Consider the following 20,707-nt stretch of genomic DNA (forward strand, 5'->3'; position numbering starts at 1 on the left):
GACAGAGTTATCGGTCTTCGTCAGACTTCAGGAGAAGTGAATTGCGCATCTGGGAAGCAGTCACTGATAATGCCTTGGTGTGCCCTCACTGTCCATATTTGATGAACAGAAGAGTCTAAGAGACAGGCTAAGGGCGGGGAGGAATTGTGGTGGGTTATAGTGGAAGTGAGGGACTTGAAGGCATGTAAGCACAGAACTGAAACCAGGTTTGAACCAAGGCATAGGTAATACAGCACATGTGTTCCTTTAAATTGAAATCATTCCAGCTGGATCGTGCCTTATGTTTTTTCAATAAGCATGCAGCCTTAGCTTAATGCTTGCCCTAGAGAAGGAAGAAAAGTTTGGAAGCTTGAGTTTCTACTAGGCTTGTTCTTAGAACACTAAACTATGGTTTAGCATTTCATCCAAACCTGCCTATTGTCCTTGTTTTCAAATAGTGTTACTTTGATCTGCTTTCAATTTGGCATGGCTCCATGTTCTGTTGCTTCAGCGTGTTAATCCTGGGCACATAAAAAAATGAATTTACCCATTGTATGGGTAGGTAACAGCTGAAAAATTGTTGTAAATGAGGTCTAAAAAGATTTGGAATAAATTTAGTATAGATGATGCATAAAACATGCTTGAGTCATTCATCAAGTTCAACATTTCAATTCTTGTTCTTCTTTACAGTTGTTTTGTATAACTTCCCCTTCCCCCTTCCCACCTGGCCTCATCTTAGATTTTTCATCCCACCAAACCCCTTGCAAATCATCCTTCTTCATCAGACTACCTCTGCCATCCCTAGTTATGTAAATGCGTTGTACAGTGGTACCTCGGGTTACATACGCTTCAGGTTACAGACTCCGCTAACCCAGAAATAGTACCTCGGGTTAAGAACTTTGCTTCAGGATGAAAACAGAAATCGCGCAATGGCATCTCAGTGGCAGCGGGAGGCCCCATTAGCTAAATTGGTGCTTCAGGTTAAGAACAGTTTCAGGTTAAGAACAGACGTCTGGAACAAATTAAGTACGTAACCAGAGGTACCACTGTAAATATTTTTAAATAAAAGCACTAATTTAACAAAATATACTTTTAATAGCACTGTTCTGAAAAAGTTTTCTGTACAAAGCATGCATTTGCTTCTGTTTGAGTAACTCCGTAGAGTGGAGTAAACATTTTGATTCTGCAGCCACTTGTCTTCTGCAACACTACAATTTGTAGGAACCAATCCTCAGGCTGAGAGTGGCACTCGCTGCAAAGAGGAACAGCTGCTACTGTTCCACTCAGCTCTCCCTTCATAAACAAAAGCTGTTTGCGCAAATCTCCATCATGTGTAAACTAACAACATCCTTGAGATGTAGATCCTTTTGTTGTTTCCATGGACAGATCAGGAACCTGCTCATGGCAGAAAACCCTTAAAAATTAAGAGGCACAAATGCATCTCTTACCCCATTCCTTTCTAGTACAGGCAGGTACACACTCACCCCAGAATAATTTAAAGAAGGGAGGGACAGAGAGGGGGAATTTGACATCTAAGTCAATCAGCAGAGTTGGTTGCAACTCAAGCATCATACCAAACCATAGTTTGTACTAACTATGGTTTATGGCGCTTTGAGCTTTGTGAACTTGGACATCAAATCCAACCGTAGTTGGCACAAATCATCCTTTTGTAAACCCACTCCATAATGCAGCTCCTATTTTAGTTTGTCAACCAATTAGTAACAATGGATTATCAATTCGGACTTAATTCAAAGACACAATAGCCAACATGGTGCCCTCCAGTTGTAGTTGGACTACAATTCCAGCCCCAGCCAGCATGCTCAATAGTCACAGATGCTGGGAGTTGTAGTCCAACCATATCTGGAGGGCACCATATTGACTATCTTGCTCTAATACCTAGTTAAAAAGGTAAAGGACCCTAACAGTTAAGTCCAGTTGCAGACGACTCTGGGGTTGAGGCACTCATCTCACTTTAAAGGCCGAGGGAGCCGGCGTTTGTCTGCAGACATTTTTTTCTGGGTCATGTGGCCAGCATGACTAAGCCGCTTCTGATGCAACAGAACACTGAAACCAGAGCAGCACACGGAAACGCCGTTTACCTTCCTGCCAGAGCGGTACCTATTTATCTACTTGCACTTTTTTGGCGTGCTTCCGAACTGCTAGGTTGGCAGGAGCTGGAACCGAGCAACGGGAGCTCACCCCGTCATGGGGATTCGAACCGCCGACCTTCTGATCGGCAAGCCCAAAAGGCTCAGTGGTTTCGACCACAGTGCCACCAGCGTCCCCTAATACCTAGTTATGTTTCTTTAATTATTTTGTATAGTGCCCATTGAAAGGTACATATTTCCCCAAGTTTCCTGAGAAGGAGTGGCTATTATAACTGTGTAAGTCAGGTGTGTGTAAGTGTTGATATGCCCCCAAGTGTGTAATAATTGGCAGTAAACTTTGGCAATGGGATTACTTCTAAAAGGCAGCAGTTACCTTCCATGCTCTTGAGCTATGATTAGATTAGTGGAGATTAGATTTAATATGTGTAGCCCGCTTTTTTTTCTTAATACTAAAAGTGGCTTACAATGAAAACCAGCGAAAATTCAATCTAAAAGCACTAAAATTACATGTTCAATATTACAGTATTAAGAGTAGCAATAATATGCTCCAGCTGCTGCCCCTCTTTCTGCTTGTAGCAGTTTCTGGGAGTCTGGCTCCCCAAGTATTGCTTTCCCTTGGGCAGCTGACTGAAAGCAGTCTCTTTCTAGGCGTCTCCTCATACCTGTGGTCTCCTTTGGGCTGTTCTTGACACCAATGACAGTCATGGTGGAGGAAGCCACTCCTTATATTATCAGAGCCAGGCAATTAAATAAATAAAAATGACTACAACGGAGGGTTCAAAAAATTATAAATCAAGAGGGGTTTAGGGGGAATTGTTGCATCGCTGCCCGCGAAAAGGTCTAACTGATCACAGTCAAGTAGTCAAGAAAAGTTCAATTTATTTTGTCACCAGATGGTACTGTTACTTTCAATAGTATTTCAAGGTATGTTGATCAGCTCTGACATGGTTTGTTTAAGCTTGCTGTTTTCTATATTGACAACACATTTCTCTGCAAATGTGCATTATTTCAGTTTGTTTGAGGGGGAAAGGCATGCAGTTATTTAACTGAACATGCAGCACAGTGAACAGAGGAATGTTTAGTGGGAGTTGTTTTTAAAAACAACCATCGCCTTCCTTCAGCTATGTAGTCAGACTCACCTTAGGATTGGTTAAGGGTGAATATAAGGAAGCAAATCAATTGGCTAATGTGTGTCAATGTCGTCTTCACATCCCAGTAAAGATTGGCAGGGATAATGAATTAGAGATTCTGTGCAGTCTGGCTGTTGTGCTTTGAAAGCCTGAATGCAAAGCTCTGCTCTTTATACACTTATTGTAAACACCAAATAGATGTGCGGTTCTTTTTAATTCAGTTGAATTGCCTTTCAGCTATTTTTACTGGATTCGGTTGTTGAAATGTGTGCACATTTCTAATCACTCCCATACAGGCTTTCTCATTCACTTCCAAGGGCAGGAAATATCTCTTTAGTGCACACAAAGGAATGCACACACAAACAGTGGTGTAGTGGTCAATTTTGAAGCCATCATGGCCAAGACAAGCTTTGTAGGTAACGATGTTTACCTGTGCCTGGACCAAGGAGGATTAGGGGAGTGTGAATGGTTTGGTAGCGCTAGGCACACAGGGCCTTGAGGTACCACAAATATTATTTAGAACTGAGAGTGCGGGGGCACTGAATTTTGGCATTGTAGAGGGCACAGCTGAAATTTGAGACCCCAGTGCCTGGATGTGCCATAGAAGGGTATTGCAACAATTAGCATGCTGGAATTTGAGTGCAATTATTACCTAGGAGTAAGTTCCATTGAACTACACTGGTGGCATAATAATGATATATTGGCTCCGGACTTCAGCTTGCTTAGAGTAGACCCATTTGCAGAACCAAAAACCTGTTTCTTAAGGTAAATATTAAAGCTAGGGATGAGCAATGAGCAATGCAATCAATTTACTGTGCGTAGCCAAAGGCCTTTACAATGTAAAAACCAGGGATTTGAATTGTTTATGGCCCTTTCTGAAAATTCAACTAGCATGAATTTAAGCTACATAGCCACAGTTTTGCCATCTTTTTGTGCATTTTCCAATTCCACTTTCCACAAAACTGACCTCCAGTACAACCCCACCCCTGCTTGCGTTAATTTGTGGCAGGTAATACTGTTCTAGTTGTGTTTTTTCTTATTGATATTCTTCTCATTTGTCAATCCATCTTTCTCTCATATATCCATAACTCCCCTCTCCCCCAACTATTATTCTTAATAAGCTCCAAGGACCTTTGTAATCCCATATAAAATATAAATGACGGTTCCTGAGCCGATGGATATTTAATTTCTACTGCCAGGTTAATTTAATAGATAATTTGTCCTCCATGGAAATAAAATATAGACAAGATGGTATAAAGGATTTACCTGGAGTATCTATAATTGTGGTAGTCTAGAACCAAACCATGTGGCTAAGTGGTTTAGACCACGTTGCAAAAATTAAGGTGCGCATTAGATTCGATGGCACATTTACATTTGCCAGCAAATACCTTTTTTGGTTTCAAAGTTCTGAAAATTGAGGTGCGCATTAGATTCAATGGTGCATTAAACTCGTGTAAATACGATACTATCCACCCCTTACCCTAGGCCCATAGGGGTCAAAGTGTGCTGCAGGCTTCTCTAATTGGAGCTGGTGATGGATCTTGAACTGGTGACCCTATGGCACTGAGAGAGAAAAAGCCTAGGGTCATTCATCACTACAGTTCTTACTGCACATCTGCTCCAAAAATCAACTTGTTTTAACTTCCAGAATTATATATGGAGATGCGCAGAGATAGAACAGTGGTAGTTTGCGCCCATAATTGAAGCCCATAGCAGCTTTCCATTCTTATTAGAAGGTCTGGTTGTGTACAATCTATGTTGGGTTCTTTGCTTTTTCTATGCTGATGAGCTGAGGGATGTCAGGCAAGGAATTTTAAAGAAGTCATTGTTCATCACTGTAATGGTCTGTAATTTTCCCCAGCGGCACATGGTTAAATTGCAAAATATCTTCATATTTCAAATTGTATCCTGAAATGCTGGGATTTTTACATAGAGGAACACGCACACACAAAATTCATCTGAAAAACATTACTCATAGGTCAGGCTGTCATTTCATTTGGAAAACACAAATATGTTCTCATTCTCCATACATTTTCCCCCCTTCCCTTTCCATCCAGTTAAAATTCTCGAGCCAGTTTTGGGGGCAGATTGCCTTGTAATGGTATGCATAACCCTGTTACAGTTTTGATTGGTATTGATGACTGTTGTAACAAAAATCCTTTTTCATTAATTTAGGCTGCATTTTCGGCCTCTGAAAGATATGCTTAGCAATGAGGCCTGGTTAAGTCTTGAAAACTGTTATGAGCAGAAACTGAAAGAAAGTAAGCAAACTGGATGGATTTTTTATTTATTCCGAACAATAGCTGATTATGTGGAGCAGGTGATTAAGTGCCCAATTCTTTTTGCATTGAAAAAGAATGAGATAGCAATGCTACAAAGCTGGTGAGATGTCCCAGGGACGGGGTTGGGTCATGTTGCAGAAAGTTTAGTGCATTTTGCATTGAAGATCATGTCAACTGTTATATCGGGCAGTGTGGTGTAGTGGTTAAGAGCGGTAGTCTTGTAATCTGGGGAACCGGGTTCGTGTCTCCGCTCCTCCACATGCAGCTGCTGGGTGACCTTGGGCCAGTCACACTTCTTTGAAGTCTTTCAGCCCCACTCACCTCACAGAGTGTTTGTTGTAGGGGAGGAAGGGAAAGGAGAATGTTAGCCGCTTGGAGATTCCTTCGGGTAGTGATAAAGCGGGATATCAAATCCAAACTCTTCTTCTTCTTACTGTCTTTTGTTTTCTTCATCTTTTTGCTCACTTACACAATAAAAGTTGCATATTTTTGAGAGGGGAAGTCCTGATTGTTTCAGCTACTAAGGTGTTACAGATACATGGGTGAGATCTTAGCATCCATGCAATGAGTTCCCCATAGCCAGGAGAGCTTTGTTCCCGAGGCTTCTCAAACAGCAGCCATGACTAGCCATACTACTTTTGAAACCAAGGAGACTTTCAAAGAAGTTTGAGGTATAGAGTAGGGCATCTGTGATTCAAGGAAAATCATTCCCGTTAATCACATCCAATCCTGTCAATGTGACTTACCGTTGGATACTTCACATTTCTTAATATTTTGGGGTCCAACCCACCCTCTTACAAGGATTCCTAACATTTTTTTTGTGTATGAAATGAGAGATTCTATTTCATAAAATGTACATACCACTTGATAGTAAAATAATAATAATAATCCCTCAAATTAATTTACAAAGATAATTAAAAGCCAAAGGCCTGATGAAAAGGGAATATTTACCAAATTGAAGATGCGTTGTCGTAATTTTGGGTAGTGTAGCCATTAATTTATCTTTTAAATGCTAATCATTTCCCCAGAAAATTATATCCATAGATTGTACAGAAGTGCAGTGGTACCTCAGGTTAAGTACTTCATTCGTTCCAGAGGTCCGTACTTAACCTGAAACTGTTCTTAACCTGAAGCACCACTTTAGCTAATGGGGCCTCCTACTGCCGCCGCGCCACCGGAGCCCGATTTCTGTTCTTATCCTGAAGCAAAGTTCTTAACCTGAAGCACTATTTCTAGGTTAGCGGAGTCTGTAACCTGAAGCGTATGTAACCTGAAGCGTATGTAACCCGAGGTAACACTGTAGTCCCCTATCCTGGAAATCGTCAAAGTTAATTTTAGAGCTGCTCTGTGTGGTTTTGCCTATATCACCTGATCTTGTCACTTTTTATGAAGTACACCATGATCTGTGGATGAAGTTCATTAATTATTTTAATAAATAATTCAGTTATCATATACTGATAATTAAATCTTACGACAATTTTACAAGATGCTTAATCTCTTAATGCTTGTGTGTGTGTGTGTGTGTGTGTGTGTGTGTGTGTGTGTTAATTCCCTCGTCCCATTGCTCCATATATAATCATGCTATATGATCTCCCAACTAGTATAACCTTATCTTACTGTCTTACTGGTATATTTACCCTATCACAACTAGTTAATAACAAACCAAATAATATGGTAACACATAGGCATATTGAAAATGTTGTTAGTTCCTTTGGACTACATTCCAAAGGAAACAAGATGGCAGGAAAACCAAAATGAATACATTCAGCAAGCTTTAGAAGTACTCTACTGATTTTTCCCTGGGTTACCAGAAGAACACTACTCATAAACAATGAAGAATATTTTTAAAGAATCTTTTATGCCTGGACATACATCTGGAACTCTTTATGCTAGCTAACAGTAAAGTAAATGCCACTGCTTATTATATCCTACGTTTTTTATTTTAAAAAGGAAATTGAAAACACACCACTTGCAGAACTGCTTGACATTGAATTGGCCATTGAAAAGGCATCACTTGCATATTTACATATTCCATATTTTGTTCCCTGCAACAGCCTTTCTTGATGCACTCAAATTGGATGCTTTCCATGTAAGCTGAAATTTTACCATATATGAAAGGCCATCTTGTTTTAAAAATGGATTAAACCATTAAGATACAGGAAGTGAACTAAATGCTTCTGACTATAAAAGCCTTTCTCCACACCGCTTTCCTCTGTCATGGACATGTTTTTCTTAGTGGTCGTTCTCTGTCTCCATATTTATTTTTTATAAGGTTGGAAACACTTGCTGTACATATCACAGTTCACCTAAAAGTTAACTACAGAGTTAAAAATAATTCCCATAATAAGAACCGAATGTATGACAAAGAACAGCTCAGTGTCAGAAACCAAAACAATCCACAGAAGAAACGTCATAATTTAAAGTTGGTTTTACAGCATTCTTTAATTTAGAGTGGGGCAAAATGCTTCTGTGATTAAATCACAGCTTCTAGCTCTTTGCCGCTAAAAGAGAATCAAGAATGTATATTTCATTTTTAAAATATAATGCAAAACAAATGGAGGAGATGTTTGCAGGCTTGAAACATATTTTACGAATTTATCTTAAGACTCTCCTGTTACCAGAAGGTTACATGTGCATAGGCTGAGTTGGGCCTGTTATTTCACCATCTACCCTCATCATGAATTGATTGTGGAGAACGGAGGAGAATGAGTTCCAGGCAGCTCTTTTTCCTCCTTGAATTTTGAGAAGCTGTTGGGTTTAAACCCCGTTTGAAGAGGTTCAGGTTTTTCTCAGTCTTAAAATGCAGCACACATTACTCTAAAGGTCATAAAGCCAAAAAGAACTTGTGCACAAAGGCGATACACTGTGGTTGAACTCTGGGTTGGGAGGGCTAAGGTTTTTGTGCCACGTGCTTAAGATTTGCTGAAGCCTATTACCTGAAACCTGTGTCTCACTGTGGAAGGACGTGTGGATCCAGAATTGACTTCCACAGTCACTCATGGACTCACTGTTAAGATTGTTTTCGTGGAAGACAATCTTACTCGGCTATGAGTGATTGCCAAAGAAGAAGAAGAGATGATTGCAGGGAGTAGACCTTGGACCCAGTGGTATTGGTTGACATTTTGGACTCTGTTTTAATCCAGGTCAAACCACTGTGGTAGCCTATCACAGCATGCTTACTGACATAATTTAAGTCCCAGTGTCCAGTTTACTTATCCACCCTGAGGCCGTGCCTCAGATATTGTTCCAGGTTCTTGTGGCTGGAGCCCAGGATGGCAATGTCTGTGAGAAGGAAGGACACAGCCAATTCATAGATCCTTGATCATGGAACCATGTTTGTGGACATAAAGAAGAAAACTACATATGCCTTACACATCTGTAGCTTCTCTAGACTTCTTTACTCTTCTACTTTCTCTGTTTTCAGTCCATTCAGTACTCTAATTATACAGTGGTACCTCGGGTTACAGAAGGTTCAGGTTACAGACACTGCAGGTTACAGACTCCACTAACCCAGAAATAGTATCTCGGGTTAAGAACTTTGTTTCAGGATGAGAACAGAAATCGTGTGGCGGCAGCGGGAGGCCCCACTAAAGCGGTGCTTCAGGTTCAGAACAGTTTCAGGCTAAGAACGGACCTCCAGAGTGAATTAAGTTCTTAACCCGAGGTACCACTGTAGTTTTCACACTTGTATCCTGAAATTTGGTTCTTGACAGGTGATATTCCTCTCACCCAAGGCTTGTTACAAAATGAAATCATGGTTCAGGGAGACTTTTTGAATGACATAACATTTCCCAGTGTTTCTGTGGTTGTTGGCATTATACTTGAGGTTTCTATTGCTGAGATACTGCAGATCTAGTTTTCTGTCCTAGTGCAGTGCATGTAGGAATGGCGAACAATGCAGCTTTTGAAAATTGTGTTAAAATCCAATTCGCAGAACCAAGAGTGAAGGTTTTCTTTGTTGGCGTCAGTGCTGGTCATTAACTCAGTTCTGCAAGTTTCAAACACTGGAAAGAAATCAGTGGCACAAAAACTATTGTTGGTACCTTTATAGGTTTTTAACCACTCTCTGAAGGATTTGTTTCAAGCCACTATGACTTCTGGTGACTCCCAGTTCCAACAAAAACCTAATTCTAAGGAGATATGTAGACATTATTGAAAATACTCTTAATTAATACATAATTGGTAATTAAAAATAACTTTTAAAGGATTATGAGTTTACGAGAACCAAGTTATTAACACAATGAAAAATGGGATAAATAATATGCAAAATTAGTATAGATCACAGCATCTATTAATGTAACAGAATGTGAACTATTTATGATCTTGACCTTGAAGGCTTCCCCAGGTCCCTTTCTCTCTCTCTTGACCCTGTTCCTTGTCCTGGTGTCAACCCATTTATCAGCTAACTCTAAAATGGGAAGTAAAATGTGATCAAGTGTATGTGTGAAGGAAGGGAGTTGCTGTTTAAGTTATTAAGAGCTGAACTGGGGGATACACTGTTCTTCCTTTTCCTGAGCAACAGACCTTAAGCGGAGTATGACTCTCTTTCTCTCCTCCATATACTGCTCCCTCTCTGCTCACATCCAGGCTTACACATGTTTCCAGATCTATATACCTGGAATACATTCCCCAACACTTCAGTGTGAGTGTTAGCAGAATGAAAACCAGATGGGCCAGCAGTTGCCAATGTTATCTCCTGGCCAGCTCTGGCAAGTCTCTCTTACTCTCTCCTTTCTTGGCATGGCAGAAATATTTGCCTTTATTTAGGAGAGCCTGTATATCTCTCCATGCCTCTCTTCCTCTGTTGCAACATAAGCTGAATGCTGTTTATTTCCTTGTTGCTGAGGTTGGTGGAGGTGAGTGCGAGAAACAATTAACATTTTCATGCTCTTTCCCCTGCTCCTTTGAATTTGTTGTCCTTGCTTGTTAAATATGCGACCGCAGCATAAGCCAAGCGGTTCGTCTTTGTTTGTTCAGTTTACAACACTCATCTTCACCCATGTTTGTAGATGCCGTAACTCTTTGTCCCACAGACTGCAAGTGCTAAATTTCCTATATCTAGATTCATAAGCACTGCTGTTAGGGTATGATAATGAAATTACGGTTCCCATCTTCTGCCCTCCCAGTTGCAAGAATCTCTGCCTTAAGAACTCTGAACAATTAGCATGATTGTCTTTGTAGAACATTTTGAATTGAAATTACAGTGGTAATGGGGCAGTTTACTGCAGTTCATTCAACTTCTTAGAATTTACAAATTCTACCAGGATGATGTTATCACACAAGCCCCAATAATTTCAGTGAGGCTTGCACAAGAGGACAGGCCCAGAACTGTGCATTGTGTTTCTCACCCATTTGTGTTTCAGAAATCCCAAGGGCTTATTTCTCTCTTTTCCTCCCTCCCTCCATTCAAACATGAAATAAGTATTATTGTTGATCAAACTGAACTGCCTATATTTACTTAAACTTTCGGTATCTGATTCATTTATTTTTATTGTCAGTTTCCTTATTTAGGTTATACACACACACACACACACACACACAAATTCAGTGTTGTAACATTTTACATAAATTTATTTGTATATCATACTGCCAAAAGGATAGCACAGCTGAGGAATGGTAGATACAAATGTTTATTGGAATGTAAATGAGATGAATGTGAAACCATAAAGAAAAATGAGGAGGCATGGTATAAAGTTTTTGTATCAATAAAAGTTTGTTTTCATAAAAGCTCAAATATATTTGCCTTACTAGTCTGTTTAAAAAAGTTCACCAAACCACTTGTATGAATAAATAGCCTGTTAAAGTTTGAGCGCAATATGATAATTTAATTTTCTGTTCTGTTCATGTAGATAACTTTGTTTGACATGTGTTTTGTGACACTTGGCCCTTCTTTTCTACCAAGACTTCAAATGGCACAGGATGATGTGAAAATTTAACACAGGCCCAGAGTTGAAAATCTTTTCCCAAATTGTTCCTCAAACGTGGTGAAGGAATGAAATCGCATCCTTCTCACCCCTTAGACCACAAAACACCCAGCAAATCCAACATGCTTAGGTCCATATTAGGTATACGGTTCTCAGATAATATTCAGAATATCAACTGCATTATTTCAGGTTATGTGCACTGGATTTTACAGGCAAACAACCTGTGTAAATGTTATGCTGCTGAGTGCCTCATTACATATAGGAATACAAATAAGATTGTCCAATTTGACTTACAATAATCACAAATTGGGACTAGTACTATTTGATGTTAGGAGAGAACGGTCTTTTCAGAACAATTAACATAGATATATCCCCCAAAGTATCCTTTATATAATTTGTGGAGTTTTTTTGCGGACAGCTAATGGGGAAACAGAGCCAGGAATATTTAACCAAGCAGTCAGCAGGCTTACATCCCAGTCCTAAACCCATTAACTTGGAAGTCTGCCACTGGTTTGTTGGGACAACATGTGTCTGGGCAAAGGCACGGGATAAAACTGTGAGTTGCATGTAATGTTGTCTTTGCACTAGTGGAAAGCCCTAGTGCAGGCTTCCTCAAACTCAGGCCTCCAGATGTTTTGAGACTACAATTCCCATCATCCCTGAGCACTGGTCCTGCTAGCTAGGGATCATGGGAGTTGTATGCCAAAAACATCTGGAGGGCCGAGTTTGAGGAAGCCTGCCCTAGTGAGTAGGTGGGAACAGCAAACATCAGGTGATCCACTCTTCATGATTAGAAGTGTGTTCTGCTAGGACAGAGCTCACCAATGAATACAATCCAAAGTCTATTTTGTTATTTCACTGCTGGGAGATGTACAATATACAGTGATGCAGGAAAGGGCCTTCTCTCTGGGGGGACCTTACTTGTGCAACAACCTCCCCTTAGAGTTATGCTTGGTGCAAACTCTTGTTTGGACACCAAGTAAAAACTTGTCTGTTTGCCCAAGTATTCATAGGCTGGTAGTTTTATTGCTGAATAAAACTTGCTTTGCAGTTTTTAAGGACTTGTGGTTTTAAATGTTGTAGTTTTTATTTGCTCTTTTGGTTGATAGTTCAGGTCTGAAGAAGGAAGAGTTACAAACATATTGAATAACTAAAAACAGTTTTGTTTAGCTAAGCCTACCCAGATGTTTAGAAAATCGATGCGACTCTTAATCGGGTTTTAGTCTATTGCTATTTCAACTTTCTGTCTTAAATTATTGTTGTTAATTTTTTCTTAGTGATAGTTTTATTGTTTTATCTTCTTTGTAAAACACTTTAAGGTTTTTTTAATACAATTAAGTGATGTATAAATTTTATATAATACATAAACACACACACATATAACTTTGATCATGCATTTCCCCATTGTTCCCATACTTCTTAATGTTATAACAACATTCAAATGATGTTTCCTTATTCCAGCACCAGCACTTCATGCAAAATGATGCCCGAACTCTGCCAGAAAGGAGAGCAGAATATGTTATATTATAACCCTGCTATAAATGTGGCTCTCCTTTCTGCGTTCTAGGGCTTAAGTGGTGTCAAAAACTTACCTTGACTAAAAACGTTACTCAGTCTTGAAGCAGTTTTAGCATAGTTTGAGACACTGAAAAATGCTTTATTTGCTTACCTGGTTTTGTGCTGAAGACTTGGTTCAAATGATTTGCTTCCTGGAGGAGGGGAGGAAAATTAAGCAAAATGTTCTGTGTGTTTTAGATCGCATTGAGAAGCATTCCACAATGCCAGACTCACCTGTGGATGTGAAGACGCAATCCAGGCTGACGCCCCCAACCATGCCACCTCCTCCCACTACCCAAGGAGCCCCAAGAACCAGCTCTTTCACACCCACAACGTGTAATTATACCTTTACTTCCTATATTATTTATGTCAGGATTATTGCTGCATGCAATGATGAAGAAATCTGTCATACACACGTATAATTAACACATGTATATGAGCGGTAATATATTATACGTATAGAGATATATGAGGCTGAGTCACATTCATAGATTTATGAATACTTTGAAATAGCAAGTGTTGCTTTCTTGCCCCCTGTAGTTAAAGTTTAAGCCTTTTTTCTGTTGGTGAGAATTACAGAGAACTTTGTTCAAGAATATTTTATTAATTTTTTGATAGTTGCATGGTATGTGTTTCTTATGAATGAGAAGACAAGTTTGCTCATCCTTTTAAACCCATGCTAATCAAAGGTACGCTGGGGTGGTCCTCACCTCTTGTCTTCTTGGCTTATCTAATTGTACACTCTCCCATCCCCCTGCTGAGGAAATCAACCTGTGCATGTTATTTTGGGAGTCTTCTGAAATTGCAACGGGATGGGTTCAGTTCACATAACTAATCTGAACATTCTGAAATGGCGTGTGAACCAAAATACAGCCGTCCCTTGCAATCACTACTCCAAATTTCCCAGTGCAAATAATGCACACAAGGTAAAGTGTGCATTAAAATGCATATTTTTAATGAAACAGACACAGAGAGATGTGTTATATTAGGTAAAATCTGCTTCACAAAAATGTGCATGTAGGCAAAAAGTCATACAAAATTTGTATACTAGTGGACGTTTCCACTAAAATGCTGATTAATTTTCATGAGCGCTTTAAAAACATCACAAGCTGATGTAGAGAACTGAATTCAAGATGGAAAAAATTAAAAGCAGGGAGAACGTGAAATTGACAGATTCACCCATCCCATCTCTCACTAACCAACCTTGTCACTTCCAGGTTTAAAACTGGGTTTTCTTATTTTATTATCATGGGAACCTATTCCTACTGCCATCTAGGGAAGCCAAGAGATGGCTGAATTTCTAATAGAGGTAGCTCCTGCCTCAGCCATCCTAATCTCATGTTCTCCCCATATTTTTTGTCTACCACCCTGTGAAGTCAGGGTTGGTGGGAATTCTGGTTTAAAACATCTGAAGGGCGCAGTGTTGGGAACTTCTGTCCTATAGCCATATGATGACAGTGCTTATCACGTAGCACTTTTTCTCCTATTGTGCCAGTCCAGGGGTGACTAACCTTTGCCTTCCCCAAGTGTTGGACTTCAACACCTGTCATCCCCAGCCAGCTTAGCCAATGGCCAGGGATGCTGAGATTTATAGTCCAGGAACATCTGGAGTGCTATAAGTTAACCATCTCTGTGCTAGTCTGTGGCACAGGGTGGTTGCACTGTTTACAGCTATCTGTTTTACCTCTGTTCTTGGAATACTTAGTTAAAAGTAGCACCAGTGTGCTTATACAGATAACGTATTGCACTTCTGCTATCAGACAATACCTGCCCACTTTATCCTATACAAAGAGGTAATCATTTAAACACTGTAAAGTTTTGTTGCCAGAACAGCAGGTAAGGTACCCTGCACCAGAGCCAGCTGTTCATTCCTAGAGCCATTATCATCACTAGCTCAACTGGGATTTTTTTTTTTTGGCTCAGGGATATATAGAATAAGATAGCTGTTCCCTTAAGGAGCTTGTGATCCAGAAAGCCAATGCCATTCAAAATCTCAAGAAAGGCAATGTTGCCTTTTTGGCTTTTCTCATGAAAACTTGAGACAGAATGTAAAAAGGGAATGGGTCCAATATTTGAGACGGACATTATTTGGGGGGGGGGGTGCAGAGTTCTTCTCCTGTCCTTTTCAAACCCACAAGACATACAAACAGTAACTATCGGTAACAAAAAACAACATCAAAAACAAGAAAAAATTCCGCTCAGCCCAACACTTACTCTAAAATTCCACTAATTTGAAGATTTAAATGTTCATTTCGGAACCACAATGAAAAATTCCGTGAAAATATGCAGAAAAAAAGTAGGTGTTGGGAACCACCCTGTGATCTTCAGATGAAGTAGTATACAAGTTTAATTAATAAATAAATTTATGCTAGGTTTTTTTTAAAAAAAGCAGGGGGACAAGTTAGGCAGAAGGGAGGTAAGGACCGTAGGTCAATAAAGAAACAGTACTTGGATGGCTTTAGAAGAGGATATGGAGGATAAGACTCTGAACTCTGTACCTCCATGGTCAGGCACAGTATGCTTCTGGACACCTGTTGCTGGGAATCACAGTGGGAGAGACTGCGATTGCACTCAGGTCCTGCTCTCAGGTGGGATCACAGGCATCTGGTTGGCCACTCTGAGAACAGGATGCTGGATTAGAGAAGCCATTGGTCTGATGTTCTTAATACTTCCTCTGGACCTAAAATGTTTATGGCAGTTGACCTATGAAATGTTCAGTAGGCAAGAAGCTACGTCACATCATCAGATGTTTCCATTGAAGCCTGCCTTCGGATATGTTCTGTTACAGAAAGGTATTGAGCTGAATAAGTAAATAAAAATATTTCATCTCTTTTCTTCCCCCTCCCTTTTTAGTAACCAATGGCACAAGCCATTCACCAACAGCACTAAACGGGGCTCCTTCTCCACCCAATGGCTTTAGTAACGGCCCATCATCTTCCTCCTCATCGTCCTTGGCTAATCAGCAGTTGCCACCAGCTTGCGGAGCTAGACAGCTTAGCAAACTGAAGAGATTTCTCACAACCTTACAGCAGTTTGGCAATGACATTTCACCAGAGATTGGGGAGAGAGTGCGTACCCTCGTGCTAGGACTTGTGGTAAGCAAATAATGACAGCGGCTTTAATTTTTATTTGTCTTTCCAGACCTTTGCTTGGAAGTTCTCCTATTTATCTATATAGTCGGAAAAGGGATTCATGTCTAGATACATTTACTCATTTCACTTCCCATCCCAGCCACCTCCCAAGGGAAGTGTTTACAGTATCAGCTATGGTCTCATCCACACTAGTTTTCCTCAGTGCTTTCTAGGTATAGGCCTGTGCTTCTCTGATCCATGTCTGGGCACTTTTCTTTTGGCTCCATTGCTTTCTCCATGAAAACCCGCTCGTTAACGCTCTTGGAAACCCCCCAGAACTTGCTGTTTGTTCCGATTTAGCATTTACTGGCACAAAATGTGATGACGATCGCCAGCTTAGATGGCTCTAGAGGAGAATTAGCAATTGTTGTGAAAGGATAGAACCATCAACAGGTTATTAATTAGAAAAGCAGAACGTGAAACAAACATGTTACAGTGCAGAATACTCCTGTTCAGAGAGCCACTCAGCCCCTTTCCAGCATACTCCATTCCCTCCCTCTCTACTCTCACTTTTTCCATTTCCCCCACACATACACCTGGTGCCCATTAAGTGTGCTCAGTCCTTCTCAGACTGCTTTTGGGTGCTTTCTCCCCTTAGCAACAATATCTGGAGAGCTGTAGGTTTCCTATCATGGGACTAGATGGATCTTTGGAACGATTCACCAGGCTGTTGCCAGTGTTTGGCTTGGTGTAGGGCAGCTTCCTTTATGACCATGCAGAACCTTTGGTCACTTATTCCTTTTTCCAGATGTCTTTTTCCTATTCTGTTCCTTATGTGTGAGGCACAAAACTGATTGTCAGTTAGACATTGTCCTCAGAGTAAACTACTCAAATATCCCGGACCCTGGTATAATCTTAAAACTTGGACAGATAGTGTACAATGGCAGTGGAAAAGGTACGGTGGCAAAGCAGCTGTGCACTGTAACAGATACAGTGTTGATACTTCCTATATTGTGTAATTGAATGTTGTTTATACAATATGAATGTTATTCAGCAGTAACATACAGCAATTAAGAAAGTTACTGTGTGGAAAGTACTTTAGGCCTAATCTCTGTTGCCAAGCATTTCTGTTATTCATCTTATTGAGTCAGATGTTTTTTTCTTTTCTTTCCCCATTCAACAGAATTCTACTTTGACAATTGAAGAATTTCATTCCAAACTACAAGAAGCTACTAACTTCCCACTGCGACCTTTTGTCATCCCATTTTTGAAGGTATTGCACAGACCATTGATCTGGAAACTGTTTTAAACCATATTGTTGCTAGGTCACAGATGTATGTTACAGTTTTGCTTTTTAAGAGCGAGGAAAACGAATCTACCATTTAAGGGCTCCATTTCTTAGTGTAAGCGGGTGAGACTCTGTCAGAGTAACTATTTTATTTTCTCCCACTGCTAACTAGTCATGGAATCCATCAGCTCCCTAATTTATACACAGTACTTTGTACTATTCATTTATAATCCAACACTGACTTCCCTTGGTACATGGTGGAAGATTTGGGAGTTCAGGGGCAGCAGAATCCCTTTTCTGCACAACAAATGTTTCCTGTATTGAAGGGTGGAGAAGTCTTTAGCAAATATAGGATGTGTGGGAGACAAGTTGGGCCAATTTGGTGGGGGTAGGTTTATGCTTTGAGACATAGACTTCATTCCGATGGCACTTTATTCTGCCTTCCTGATGTTTCCTTACCTGTTGATTTCTGCATTTTATGTGATCTTCTCATGGTGGAAAAGCCACTTCTGGAAGTCCGGTGGAATCTAGGGAAAGTTCAGTGCTAATCTCAAGGTTAATTATTTCCCGGGGGGGGGGGGGGAGAGAATCCATTTGCAACACTGTTGACTCAGACAATCACAGTAGTTTTGCCCTGTAATTTCACGTGAGAAAATTTGGGGTGGCGAAATTTGGGGTGGTATCCCAGCATACAGTTCTTTCTTGCTGTCTGAAATTTAGCATGATATGGCAATATAGCCATCAAAGAGCCAAAGTTCCATGATGCAGCAAGTACTGCAGCGTAAAAGAAATGTTAGAAACCAGGAGAAATCGGGACAGAAGTGCTAGCATCAGCACCAGTAAAACTAACACAATAAACCCCACATCTGATCCTGGTCTCCTCCGTGCTGTATTTGTCTTGTATTTGTACCCCCAGTTTTAGCAGGGAAGTTGAGGTTCCCATTGGGTATTTGTATCTGGAAACTTGAATCCGAGTGCTCATCAGGGTTCCGAGGGGATGAGTAGCATGTCATTCTTCTTTTGTTATTAGCCCAGTCAGTTTATAGTTGTTGCAGATTTGACCGCTCCCCAAATCTGTCCATTTTTGCCACTGTACATTGACAGTTTCACACCAAGTTTGTAGTTACAGTAGCACGACCGTGGTGGGACAGTGGTGTAAATCCACAATGTTGACATATCTTTGGGCTCTGTCAGTACAAGTGAACTTTGTAGCAATACTATCTTCATCTTTTTAGCAGGGGAGCCAGTATTGTGCCCTCTGGATTTTTTGGGACTCCTGCTGCCATCAGCCCCACCCTAGCATGACTAATGCTTAGGGATGGCAGGAGTTCTAATCCACAACATCCAGAAGCTGCCACATTGGCTACCCCTGCTTTGGCCATAAGTCAAGGATAGGGTTGTACTCCAAAATGATTGTCATTACTGTTGACTCTGGTGTTTGATATCAGTAAGTGGTCTATTTTATCTGTGAGCCTGTCAACTACCCTCCCTTCTTTCATCCAAGAAAAGTGGTCAATACAAATGGATATGGATTTGTAAATTACAGTGGATTTAAACCTGAGCTCCCTTCACTGGTAGAGACCTTTGGATTGTCATCTATATCCATTAGAGAACTAGTGGAAACCAGAAAACAAATAATGCAGTTCTTCTCCACTACTAAAGTTGGAGTAACCAAAACTTAACAAATTCATTCATCATTCTAGCATCACTTAAACAGGTGAGGCCAGGTTGTCAGTCATTAGAATCTGTAGATAGGAATGTTTGAGGAATTCGATTTTCATAAATTCTGTTGCAGACTTATGCGCTCTGTAATTCACAATGTTACCCATCGACTTTCATGCTTCCCAAATCTTCTGATGCAGTTCATGGCTCAAAAATGTATCAAAATTCATTTTTAAATGCTTATTTCAAGGAGGAATACATTTAGAAATGCATATTTTGAGAGATAAATTGTTTAAAAATAGGTTTTAAGTACAAATTTTCATGTGTTTAAAATAATAATAATCTCAGATTAATGGAGAAATGAGATAGATTTATGAGTGAACAGTTGTAAAAGTGGCAGATTGTAGATAGACTGAGTTGCCCCTCCCTGTAGAGCAGTAATTTAGCTTAGTTTAGCTCAATTTAATTAGTTAAGGCTCAATGTAGATGCAATTTTTATCCTCCATGGAGTACACATGGTGGAATACCAGTGAAAAATAGTAAGAATTCTGACCTGCTTTTTTGTCAGAGACAATCCCCATTAAAGAATACCTGGTACAATTAGCTGAACCTCTAGATTGCTTAAACAGTTGGTCTGGAATAGCACTTGGTGAAATTCATTCTTTCTTACTTTGGCTGGAATCCTATATCCACTTTCTTGGGTATAAAGCCCATTTGCTCAGTGGGATTTACATTTTAGTGGACCTTTACAGAATCGCACACTTACCTACTTTTGATATTCTTAATTCTTTATAGCTAAAGCTTCAAGTAAGAGTTCTGATGAAATTAGCTCTTGTTTGAATGTCTTTGTTCCCCACACCACCTATTGGTTGAAAAACATGGCACCTGATGAAAGCATTCTTGAATTAAGATTTGGAGTGAAAGAAAATGTGTAGGGTTAAGATAGCAAGGTGAAAGCTCCTTAAACGACCCTTTGATTGCTTTGATTGATCCCAAAGCATCCCCCTGCTCACCTGCGAAGGCAGATCTTCCGCAAAGATGTGTGGCTTGGAATTCTGTGTTGAGAGGTTGTTTGTTTATTTAAAGCGGTATATCCCACCTTTTCTGGGTAGGTGGGTTCCCAATCTCAAAGCACTTCACATGGCAGCATTAAAAAATAAATATAAATAAATATAAAATTGAAAGCAAGATGGAGAAAAAGCAAGATGACAAATGCAGAGTTTCCATTCTTCATCTCTCCTTCCTGTTCTAAAAAAGCTGTCTGGAAAAGGGCCAGAAGGAAGAGATTGTTACATGCATGGTAACTGCTGAATCAAGGAACACACACTTTAATCTTTGGTTGTATTTCCATGTGTTCTGTTAACCCTAATATTTTGTCTAATATTCTCCTGAAACAATAATGAGTGGGCTTGATACGTACACAATTTCCTCATACCCACACATTACTTCTTCTTTTTTACAGTAACTTTTATGAGATTAGTTGTCTTTGCCCAATTCTCTGTTTCCAAGCTACCAGTTGTGGTTTTCTCCTTGGAAAATACCTCTGCTTCAGATCTTAATTTGGGCCACTGAACCTGTTTTCAGTTCCCAGGATCAATTCTGTAACATCTGAAAAAAACGATAAAGATGGGAATTCTCCTGAACGTGTACATGGAGTTGTGATTTGCCCATAGGAGTTGTATTTTCTATGGGATTTCACCTGATTT

General features: G+C 40.0%; 1 protein-coding gene across 8 annotated transcripts in view; it reads left to right on the top strand.

Moving 5' to 3' along the window:
• Nucleotides 1-20,707, top strand: part of RUNX1T1 (RUNX1 partner transcriptional co-repressor 1) — a 151,362-nt gene that overhangs the window by 75,520 nt on the left and 55,135 nt on the right. For 7 of the 8 annotated variants that reach the window (XM_028736535.2, XM_028736540.2, XM_028736536.2 and 4 more), the window contains 3 exons: nucleotides 13,179-13,316; nucleotides 15,834-16,075; nucleotides 17,235-17,324. In XM_028736535.2, coding sequence (XP_028592368.1) covers nucleotides 13,179-13,316; nucleotides 15,834-16,075; nucleotides 17,235-17,324 — 470 coding nt within the window. Of the gene's footprint in view, nucleotides 1-10,250; nucleotides 10,356-13,178; nucleotides 13,317-15,833; nucleotides 16,076-17,234; nucleotides 17,325-20,707 lie in introns of those variants that run through there. The other variant, XM_077932855.1, reaches the window with a different exon arrangement.

This window comes from Podarcis muralis, chromosome 8, assembly GCF_964188315.1.
Source record: "Podarcis muralis chromosome 8, rPodMur119.hap1.1, whole genome shotgun sequence".
Taxonomy (NCBI): domain Eukaryota; kingdom Metazoa; phylum Chordata; class Lepidosauria; order Squamata; family Lacertidae; genus Podarcis; species Podarcis muralis.